General features: G+C 36.3%; 1 protein-coding gene across 3 annotated transcripts in view; it reads right to left on the minus strand.

Moving 5' to 3' along the window:
• SEC63 (SEC63 homolog, protein translocation regulator) overlaps positions 1–12,188 on the minus strand; it is an 82,761-nt gene that overhangs the window by 32,146 nt on the left and 38,427 nt on the right. For all 3 annotated transcript variants that reach the window (XM_054489975.2, XM_063667049.1, XM_054489977.2), the window contains 7 exons: positions 9,613–9,674; positions 8,969–9,027; positions 7,594–7,644; positions 5,209–5,317; positions 2,965–3,059; positions 2,731–2,863; positions 909–1,001 (listed from right to left, as the gene is read on the minus strand). In XM_054489975.2, the coding sequence (XP_054345950.1) occupies positions 909–1,001; positions 2,731–2,863; positions 2,965–3,059; positions 5,209–5,317; positions 7,594–7,644; positions 8,969–9,027; positions 9,613–9,674 (602 nt within the window). The remainder of the gene's footprint in view (positions 1–908; positions 1,002–2,730; positions 2,864–2,964; positions 3,060–5,208; positions 5,318–7,593; positions 7,645–8,968; positions 9,028–9,612; positions 9,675–12,188) is intronic.

Genomic DNA, 12,188 nt, shown 5'->3' on the forward strand with positions numbered 1-12,188 from the left:
ATTATATCAGTTAAAGAATTATTTCAAATTCACTGTTAGAAAAAATAATGACCTAACTCAAAAATTATTCAAAGAAAAAGAAATTTTAAATCTTTGCAAACAATTGAACAATAAAATAATTAAATTATCACACCTGTAATCCCAGCACTTTGGGAGGCTGAGGCGGGTGGATCACAAGGTCAGGAGTTCAAGACCAGCCTGACCAACCTGATGAAACCCCGTCTCTACTAAAAATACAAAAATTAGCCGGGCATGGTGGCATACGCCTGTAATGCCAGCTACTTAGGAGGCTGAGGCAGGAGAATCACCTGACCCTGGGAGGCAGAGGTTGCAGTGAGCCAAGATCGCGCCACTGCACTCCAGTCTAGGTGACAGAGTGAGACTCTGTCTCCAAAAAAAAAAAAAAAAAACAAGAATTAAAATCAAAAACACAGTGACCAGCGCTTTGGGATGCTGAGGCAGGTGGATCACGAGATCAGGAGATGGAGACCATCCTGGCCAACATGGTAAAACCCTGTCTCTACCAAAAATACAGAAATTAGCCAGGTGTGGTGGTACGTGCCTGTAATCCCAGCTACTCAGGAGGCTGAGGCAGGAGAATCGCTTGAACCCAGGAAGCAGAGGTTGCAGAGAGCCAAGATTGCACTCCAGCCTGGGCAACAAAGCAAGACTCCATCTCAAAAAAAAAAACAAAAACAACAAAAAAAAAACCCACAGTGAGCTGTGATATAGACTTTAAATAATAGAAAATATAGGAAAGAAATATGAAAAGACATGGGTAAAACTGAAGAAGCTCACTGAACTGGCAGACAGAAGTCTTGAGTACCCATAAATCCTAAAATATGAAGTATAATCTGCATATGCTTCCAAGAAAAAGTATAACATAATTAACTATATTTCCTCCTCACCTTCACGGTTCCGGGCCATTACTATTAGTTGGCAGATTACATTAACCATTTCTTGAAGTAGGGCAGGACACTTTTTTAGCATGAATTGCTGATCTGCAAAACAATAAAAAACCTGAAACAGATCATTTTAATGTTACAGTTAAAGCATCTTTATCACTGTGGCCCAAAACTAATATTAAAGTTATGCCACAAATATTTCACATGATCTCAGAATTTTACAGATTGAATGGAAGAGTTTCTCCTCAGTATCACTATATCAAAAATCAGCCATAAAACCCTAGCTCAGATTAGACGTTTCAAAGACAAATTTTTAATATCATAATGTTAGGCTTAATAAACCAACTCCCAGCAGGGCATGGTGGCTCACGCCTATAATCCCAGCACTTTGGGAGGCTGAGGCAGGCAGATCAACCAAATATGTCAAAATAAATATGTCAACTAAATACAGCGGGAGAGATAAGAGACGTAGAAGAGAAGAGAGGGCAACTTACAGAAAGAGAAAGACTCTTTCACTTATACTGCATATAATAGTTAACTATTATTAAGACCACATTAACCTACGGATTTGGTACTCAAAAATGATTTGTTTCCTGCTTCTTACAGATAAGTAAAAATGGAGATGCTTATGTATCTGTACAGAACATTAGCAACAGAATTACTAGTTAATTCAGTATTTCAAAGCAACTCCAATGATATTGCCTAAATAGTGCTCCTTCATTCCACCATAAGCATCCTGTCCTATCACCAATTACTAAGCATCACATGGCCTTGTTTTCAGAAGCATTTAATTGCATTACTGCCTTAAAGGAGGTGGGGGATGGTAGGATATCATTCAAAAAGAACATTTATTTCCTAGAGGTAATAACTGTCTTTTAAAACTTTAATTGAAATAATGTCAGTGAAAAAGAGATAGTTAATGACATCCCTGGAAACACTGTTGCCTCAATCAACTACTTTTCTTTTAAGCAGAATACATGGCTTCAAGTACTTATGAAGCTTTAAATAACTATAAAACAGACATTATTGGTAACCACCGTTGGAGGAAGCTTGTAGATGGTGAGGTGAGAGGTGTTGGTTGTTGTGAAATCCATTTTGCTCCCTCCAAAAACTTACAAAGTCCTTTAAAAAAAATCGTTAGGAACTTTTGTATGATCTGCAGTTAACTAAACATTTCTTATATAGAGCATTCTCTCACCTTGAAACACTAAATTTTAACACTTGCCAAAACGTCTGGCTTACTTAGATCTTCAAACCATTTGTGAAGTAATTATGTAGCATACACATTTCTTTTTTAAAAAGTCCTTGAGCAATTATTTGGCCAAAAAAGAACAGCAACAAAACACACTGCACCACCATGCTATGGTTTGGGTCTGTGTCCCCACCCAAATCTCACATTGAATGGTAATCCCCAATGCTGGAGATGGGGCCTGGTGGGAGGTGATTGGATCAGGGGGGTGGAGTTCTCCCTTTGGTGCTGTTCTCGAGATCCAGTTCTCACAAGACCTGGTTGTTTAAAAATGTGTGTCACCTCCCCCATCTCTCTCTTCCTCCTGCTCTGGCCATGTGAAGACGCCTGCTCTGCCTTTGCCTGCTCTGGCTTTGCCTTCTGCCATGAATAAAAGTTCCCTGAGGCCTCCTCAGCCATGCTTCCTGTACAGCCATCAGAACAATGAGCCAATTAAACCTCTTTTGTTTATATATTACCCAGCCTCAGGTATTTCTTTAGAGCAATGCGAGAACAAACTAATACACACCATTAAGTCTAATTAAATCTGCTGCTTTCATCCCACTAAAACTCTGTAGATACCAGAATCACAAATACCTTCTTCAAGGGTCTCAGGAATTTTCATTCTAGCAAGATGAGACAGTAAAAGAACTCTGGCCTTCAGGCTATATGGGCAGGTAAGTGGAGGCTCATTCTTCTTTAAATTAATGCTGCCAATTTCTCTGATTAGCTAGAATAAATAAGATAATTATTCAAAAACACGCTTTTTTAAAAAAAGTATTCACTTTAATACTTAACTGCTCATCGGGGGATTTGGGAAATTAGCCTAACCTGTGGTATTAGAATATTATCCGTTGGTCTGCTTGTGGCATCTTTATTATACTGAGGATCAAATTCAGAAGCTCCAGCCAAAACCATGATAAGACCTAACAAAACAAAAGAAATATGAAGGTAAATAAATATGCTCATTTATTAATTCCCCTTCCTGAGATACTTAATTCACTTGAAAGTGAAGCACTTTTCTAAACACGCACAATGCTAAAAATGATCTGAACTCCACTGACAAGTATTCATTTCTTCCATAAAAAAAGTAACATCTCGCTTTTTAAAACGTACACAGTATCAACCACCACAAGCGAACAGAAGTATAGATCAAATAAAGCACACCAAAGCAACTGGAGACATTAAAATCACTGAAAGTTCCACAGAAACTTTCTATAGAACATTAGTATTCTGTTTGGTATTAATAACTTATGTGAAAAAAGGGAGCCCTATGGTTAAATAAAGCTGAAAATAATGTCAACAAGAGTTAAAGGTTTCTTTACTACATGACTTCTCAAGGTCTTGTGTAAACTTAATATGCATTGTAATTTTCCAAAAAAATTTTATTATGGAACCCAAGAGGATTTTGTGGGAATACACATGATTAAAACCTACAGGCCGGTGGTGGCTCACTCCTGTAATCCCAGCACTTTGGGAGGCCGAGGCAGGCAAATCACGAGATCAGGAATTTGAGACCAGCCAGTTCGAGACCAAGCTGGCCAACACGGTGAAACCCCATCTCTACTAAAAATACAAAAATTAGCCAGGCATGGTGGTGCATGCCTGTAATCCCAGCTACTCAGGAGGCTGAGGCAGGAGAATTGCTTGCACCCAGGAGGCGGAGGTTGTGGTGAGCTGAGATTGCGCCATTGTACTCTAGCCTGGGAGACGAGAGAAACTTTACCTCAGAGGAAAAAAAAATCCATGTAAGGTACTCACAAGGCAGGATAGTATAGAAGTTAAGCGCACAGACCTTGGTATTTTGTCACTTCCTAGCTAAATGACCCAGGACAATATTCTTCATATCTGTGTATCTCAGCTTCTTCATAGGTGCCTGACACACAGCAAGCACATTACTTGTGTGAGCTATTACTATTACTACTCTCAAATGTTTACTTGATAACAACTGTTCCTAAAACAGCTAAAATAACCTAGAATGTGTAAAGAAATCCACCAGCTAAACAATGTTTCTCTGACAAAGCTGTGTAAAGATAACCACCCTCAGAAAAGAAACAGAAATCAAAATGATTGAGGTAAAAAGCACACTTAAAATTATAAACATGAAACATTTTCATAAGGGAGTAAGTTTCTGTATTAACATTTCAATCCAGCTTTAGGAAGAGTAATATTTTTGATAAGGCAAAGTAGTATTAACTCATTCAGAAATGTAAAATCTGTTCACACACAGTCATATATGACCATGAGAAGTCTCTCTCATTACTAAGAAAATTAGTAAAACTGCCAAATCCAAAATACAGAAAAGTCCATTTTGGTCCCGGAGACACAATTTAAAACTTACATTCTTTTATTTATTTTTTTTTAAAGAGGGATGGAGGAGCATCTATGATTTTTGCAGAGCCATCATTCTGAAAGGTAACACTCTATCTCCCAAAGATAAACTGCAAAGTTTGCTTTATAGAATCAAAGAAAGTGAAAATAGTATTTTTTCTTAAATTTTTAAATAAGAACTGGGAATGAAATACTCTAGCAGTTTTCTTTCAACACACCTAAGACTTTTTATTATTTTACTACAATTAATACAGTATAACATAATGGTTTAAGGCTCAAGAACCAGACTGCCTGGGTTCAATCCTGGATATCATTTACTGTGTATCCTTGAGTGTGTTACTTTTCAGTGCCTCAGTTTCCTCATCTATAAGATGTACTGTAAAACAGCACTTTTACAAGAACATAGCAAAAATTAAATGAGTCAAGACACGTACAGTAACTAGCAGTGTCTGGCATACAACAAATAATAAATGTTAGCTAGAATTACAAAATTTGCACGCATAAGGCTTATGGTAAAATTTCCAATGAAATATATGAGTAAATGTGAATAATGAAAATATAAATTAAAAAATGTGATAAAGGGTGCTGGCATTTTTCTCTAGCTTTAATTATATAAATTAACTATTTATAAAACTATACACAACAGAATCTCACCAGTATAGAGTTAAGGAATATATATCAACCCCACATAAGTGAGTCACAAAACAATGTGATTAATAGTAAAGTTACTTAAAGTTTACTTACGTTTCATATCCATATTTCGGGTTTTATAAACAAAGTATGTATAAATCTGTGTTGTGCGTATTAGAATCTGGTCTCCACTATAGCGTATTGAGCGATACCACCAAGAGCCCTAAAACACAAATAAAATTAAACAAGAAAGAAAGTATAAAAACTCTGATAGGCTGGGCAAGATGGCTCATGCCTGTAATCCCAGCACTTTGGGAGGCTGAGGTGAGAGGACTGCTTGAGCCCAGGAGTTTGAGACCAGCCTGGGCAATATAGTGAGACTCTGTCTCTACAAAAGAAAAAGAAAAATGCAAACATTAGCTGGGCATGGTGGCACACGCCTCTAGTCCCAGCTGCTCAGGAAGCTGAGGTGGGAAGATTGCTAGAGCCCAGGAGGTCAGGGCTGCGGTAGCCATGATCACACTACTGCACTCCATCCTAGGTGACAGAGGGAGACTCTGTCTCAAAAAAAAGCAAAACAAAACCCTGATAAATGTTAAGTTTGAGGCAGAATATGTTTATGGTCAAATCTTCTAAATATTCATAAAACAATAAAAATACCTGAGTCTTACAACAAGCACCTCTTTCTTGCATATTTCAAGTGATTTCTTTAGCAAATATTTATACTGTCTGAAGCCTAAACACTAACCTAAGTCACTGCATATATATAATTAAAACATTTACCATTTTGGATAGAAATTCCTTAAAGACCAAAAAGGGATAAAACTACCCACTGCTATAAGCACCAAGCTGGTTCTTGACACATAGCATGTCTTCAATAAATACTTGATAAACAAATGTAGGCATAATTTTACAAGTGACATGAAACTTTCACTCATATTACTTAATATGATTGGATTCTTGCAACAATCCTTTGAAGAAGGCAAAACAAACAACTTAATTATTAGGCTCACTATGTGACTGAAAGGAACTCCAGGATCAGAAAGGACACAAGTCACAAAAGTAACAAATGGTAAAAATCAAACTGTATGGTATCTCCGCATTATAGTATTATACAGCTGTTTTAAAAAATGAGGCTGTTCTATATGTTGCATCCCCAATATATTAAGCAAAAAAACAGAATAATGCATACATACAGTAAAATCTCATTAAAGGTTTTTTTAAAAATTAATGTGTGTACATAAATGCATAGAAAAAGATTTGAAAGAAAAAACACCAAACTTCCCAATGATTCCTAAATAAATGAAGTTGAGGGTGGTAGTGCAGGAAGACTTTCATTTTAAACTTTAAATATATCTGTGTCAGCCAGGCATGGTGGTTCACACCTGTAAGCCTAGTACTTTGGGAGGCCGAGGCAGGATAACTGTTTGAGCCCAGGAGTTTAAGACCAGCCTGGGCAACATGGCAAGACCCCATCTCTACAAAAAAATAAAAAAATTAGCGGGGCATGGTGGTACACACTTGTGGTCTTAGCTACTTGGGAGGCTGAGGTGGGAGGATTTGCGTGAACCCAGGAGGTAGAGGCTGCAGAGAGCCATGTTTGCACCACCTTACTATACAGCAAGACCTTGTCTCAAAAATAAATAAATAACAAAAATAAAATTAAAATGGACAGTTTCCCTGTATTTAAAATATATACACATATATGCATGTAATACATATATACACATACATGCATGTCATACATATATACATCACACACGTGTTACACATACACGTGTGTCATACATATATGCACGTGTCATACATATATACACGTGTGTCATGCATGTGTACACATATACGTATGTCATACATATATACATACACACATGTATACATATGTATATATGTATCTGTGTTAACTCAGTTGTAACTTTTGTGATTTTTGTTTTTTTCTTTGAGACAGTCTCGCTCTGTCGCCCAGGCTGGAGTGTAGTGGCACAATCTCGGCTCATTGCAACCTCTGCCTCCTGGGTTCGAACCAGCATGTCCAACTAATTTTGTATTTTTAGTAGAGACAGGGTTTCACCACGTTGGTCTCAAACTCCTGCCCTAAATTGATCTGCCCGTCTCAACCTCCCAATGTGCTGGGATTACAGGAGTGAGCCACCATGCCCGATCAGTTGTGGGTAATTTTTGAATTGGGAGGATATACACATCATGCTCAAGTAATGTCACCTTTGGAAGACCTTTAAAAGTATAGTTATATAATTTTTTTTTCAGTTGGGGTCTCACTCTGTGGCCCAGGCTGGAGTGCAGAGGTGGGGTCATGGCTCACTACAACCTGGAACACCTAGGCTCAAGCGATCCTCCCACCTCAGCTTCAGTCGCAAGACTCTTAAATTCAAGGATCAATGGGTTATATTCTAACATACATTTAAAATGTTATAGGGAGACTCCAAAACATGTCAATCTCCTTTCCAAAAAAAAACGTTAACTTAAAAAGCTAGAACTTACCACAACAACTGGAAGGATAACCATAAATGCCAATCCATATACAAGTAAAACCTAGAATTGAAGAGAAAAAGAATTATGGCCTTCGTCAGGTAAATTAAAACAACATCCATGAATTTATTTTGAGGCTTACAATGGGGGAGCCACTATTAAAAGGATTCCTCATGTATTATCTTGTTTAATCCTTATTCTCAAACTCCAAGAGGAAGGTACCATTATTACCTTCCTTTTGTAGGTAGAAAACCTGCAGTACACATTGGTTACATAACTTGTCCTAGGACACAACTAGCAAATTGCACAGCCAGGATTTGAACTCAAGTAGTTCAGCTCTAGAGCCTATGTTCATATCCACTATAATAAATTACCTTTTGTTATTTACTGCCACAATACAGATTAACACCAGCAAAACATTTTTGTAAATTACATTTCTCTTCCAGTCAGGCAGGTACTTATACATCTACAACCTCTCAGTAGTTAGTGCCCTGGGAACAAATGAGATAAGAAGCCCCTGGCCAAAGGTTCCTTTAGCTAAATATCAAGAAGTCACTTCATAATGCTGACTAGCAATTTTTACCTACTGATTTTTCTCCTATTACTTGATCCTAAATCTGGTAGTAACTTATGCCTTCTCGACTATTCCTACTAACCAGAAGCATGACAAATAAGCTTATGCAGCAACTGTATACCCCATCAAGGTAACCAATTTTAATCTGCCAGAAAATAACTTAATAGCCATTTTCAAAACAAATTACAGACTGTGTGGATTTTGTTTTTATTGCCTCAAAGACAGCCTTTAGACAATTATTTTCAAGAAAGTTGAAGTAGGAGTGTATCCCTGAGTAAGATAATTCTTGACATTTTAGGGTTGTAGTACTATCATTGATTGAAGTCTGATATCCTACCTCCTCCTGAAATACCATATGGAATACATACAATTTAATTTAGCATACATTAAAATTAGGCATAGTGCTCATGCTTGTAATCCCAACACGGTGGGAGGCTGAGGCAGGCAGATAACTTGAGGTCAGGAGTTTGAGAGTTCAAGACCAGCCTGGCCAGCATGGCAAAACCCCATCTCTACTAAAAATGCAAAAATTAGCCAGGCATGGTGGTGGGCACCTGTAATCCCAGCTACTCGGAGGGGGCTGAGGCAGGAGAATCGCTTGAACCCAGGAGGCGGAGGTTGCAGTGAGCTGAGATCATGCCACTGCTCTCCTGCCTGGGCAATAGAGCAAGACTCTGTCTCCAATGAATGAATGAATGAATGGCACACCAGTATTTTCTTTGTAATAGTTCTTCTTGTAATTACCAAGACAGATTGTACATAACAAAAATTTTGTCTGATACATCATAATGTATCTTATTTAAATGCACTCACCAGAATTGAATTTTTCTGGTCAACTATCCAAGCTGGCAGGGCAATTCCAAAGCTTGTGGCTGAAATAGAAAAAATATCAGTTTCTGAAGAATCTCTACTTTCAGTTTTAATAAATATATTAAATATATTTGGGATCTATAATACATCCCAGAACTCTCCCCCACAACACAAAAACAAACTTTGAGAAAGATTATCTTATTAGTAGGCCCCCATTACACAAAAGTTCAGGGATATAGTTTATATCCGAAACTTCAAATTTTTCAAGGAAAAAGAAACCCTGTAAGCACAAATTCCTTCTCTCAAGAAAATATAAATTATTTTATATGTCCTAAGTTTACATAAACACTATGAACACATGAGAAAATGTGAAGTCAGTAAAGAAAAATAGATTTTTTCCTCCAAAATCAACTAGTAATTGGAAATGATAGTGATTACCCTTCTCTCCGGATCAACTTAAATTATATCTTTCAAACTAGTCTTTAGAAAGAAAAATAAAGCAAAAATTAATGAGAGCTCAATTTATCTATGTTAAACTCCATGTGAGTATAAGTTTAATAAGAAAATAATATTATTCCTTTAATCTGGTTAACATTTTTATAATATATACCATATCGCCAATATTTTAAAATCATCATTTACCACACCTTGAGGCCCATCTGGATTTCCAAATTCTTCCCAATTTTTCCGGGACTCTTCATCAGTTAAACTAGCATCAAAAAAACAAAGTTGCAAAATTAGAAAGCCACATCTGAAAAACAAGTACTCATATAGACAAACTCCATTAGCCAACCAACTCATTTCTTAGAAGATACTGATTCCATGAATCAAGAAAAGTTTCTCTGAAATCAGGAGAAAGGGAAAGGGAAGAGCAAGAAATGGTGCATTAACAGAAAATGCTAACTATTGCATCTTGATACTAATTCCTGGTTGGCCCATGGTTCTCAAGCTTAACCAGTTCAACCAGATCAAACCTTAAAGGCAACTACATTTTCCAAGAAGGCAGGGAGAATTGTAGGGGATTTTTTTCCCCTTATACTCTCATATATTTTCCAAAATTTCTTCAATGAGCATGTTTATATATTAATAATGATAAATACACATTTTTTAAAAACATAAATTTAATTCATAATGGTAGCTTCCCTACAAAACAATAGCACCACATTCTGAAAGAAACAAATGACCACCACATGTAAAACTCCATTGTGCGGGTAAGGTCATTTGCACTGTGCTAAGATCATAATTTTCTCCTAAGCCAATTGCCAGAAGAACTAGGAAAATTTCTCCTAAACAGCAGCTTCCTAACCCAGGCAATGTGAAAGTTACAGAGTAATTTTAGATATCTAAAATGTAACCCCTGACTTTGACAATGGCTCAAGGTACAGAGTCAAGAGTAACTTTATTCCAGTTCCCAGTGAAGATGTTAAAAAGCATTAAAATAAATTCCCAATTCCTTAGAAAAATATACAATGTAGTTAAGGAATATAAGGCAGAAACCACCCCACCAACACACACGCTCAAAAATGACCAATAACATAACAAGGAAGACATTCTTGGAGACCAATTGGTAAAAGATCTTGCATATGGTCAAATCTAATTTTAACCGTACTTCTACTTCTCAAAACTTAAGAGGCAATGTAGTTTCTATTTAACAAAACTCCAATCTGAGATAGGCAATGCAGAAATACCTTTATAAAACAGCAAAAAGGACATTCAGTATTTTCAATGACTTGAAAATATTTTTAAATTTATCAATTTAGTCATTTATGCAAACAAGTCCCTTGATATCTTTAATCCTTATTTAATTGTACCTCCACTTACACTATTTGATGAAAGGCCACAGAAAAATACAGGAGCCAATGAAAAGCATTACTAGACAGGTTGCAAGTTAATAAGGAATAGTGCTAAGATTTTCTTTTCAAAATTGAGGGATGTTTCTCAAAAATTTTGTCCTAGATTCCCTGTATAACTGTCCACCCAACTCAGAGTTTTAGCTTGTTTCTTTCACTATTGTCTTCTAATTGGATCCTTCTGCCCAAAATAATCATCTCTGTCCCCTTCTGCCTTTGTGATTATGCAAAACAAACTGCTCTGTCCTCTATACAATACTCCCAGATTTTGCCAAATAAAGCATAGCTCACATCAGAGACACTCTGATTTTGCAACCTACACAGACATACGAGTTACGATTACATTAACTCACTCATTAAACTGACGTCTACAACTGCTGTGTGATGGGAACCATGTTGAACATTCAATCTAATAAAATAAGTCAGCAACTTAAAGTCAGTTTAAGAAGCAAATGATTTTTTGTTACTTAGTATTTCAGTATAATACCACTTCTAAGAGTTAAAGTACTTAAAAGCTGTGTAATTTTAGTATAATTCATATTTAACAAGCTTAAACAAGATCAATGATGCTAACAGAATTTTTGAAAATTCAATGAGTATAGTTTCCTAAACATGATTATATCCCTTAACTTTTTTGGGGTGACAAGGAGGACGATTATAGATTCCCTTATGAATCTAAGGAAATCTATGACCCCTTTGCCCTGGGAAAAATGCACATTACAAAGACACATAAATTTTGTATACAATTTCAGGGACTCCAGATTATAAATCCTGATCTAGAGAATGCTTTCACTAAACTGTAAACAAGTGACCATGAGTTGCCTATGCAAAGTTATTATAAGTTACATGCTCATCTGTAAAAACCATATGCTTTTATAAAAATTAACATATCTTTAAGGTGACAACAATGCTGTCCACTTGCTATACAATAGCTTTAAAGACAGGTTTTACATCCTGAGAGCAAAATCTTAATTCTATCTAGATAATGAACCACAGAATTCAATGGTATAACTCCTAAAGGAAAGAGTGAAAATCTGATTTAAAAAAAAAAAAATGAAATGACCCAGCTTATAATAGGCAACTAAGGAGAGAGAAACGATCTCAAATAACCTAAGCAAGTTCTAAAAAACTTTGCACATCAAAGCCTATATAACTGCATTCCAAGGCTGCTAGAGTTATTCATGAGATAGGAACTTCAACTCAAGCACTTAGAACCTATAGTTAGTAAAACATACACCTTTATCTAATATAGTTATATTTATGCAAGTTACATAATCTCAAAGTTCTAGGTCCCACAATCATTTCACTTTTTCATTGGTCTTACAGAACGTCAACTATTTAAGACATTTTATACATAAAATATTCTATAGTTT

The sequence above is a fragment of the Pongo pygmaeus genome, chromosome 5 (assembly GCF_028885625.2).
Source record: "Pongo pygmaeus isolate AG05252 chromosome 5, NHGRI_mPonPyg2-v2.0_pri, whole genome shotgun sequence".
Lineage (NCBI taxonomy): Eukaryota > Metazoa > Chordata > Mammalia > Primates > Hominidae > Pongo > Pongo pygmaeus.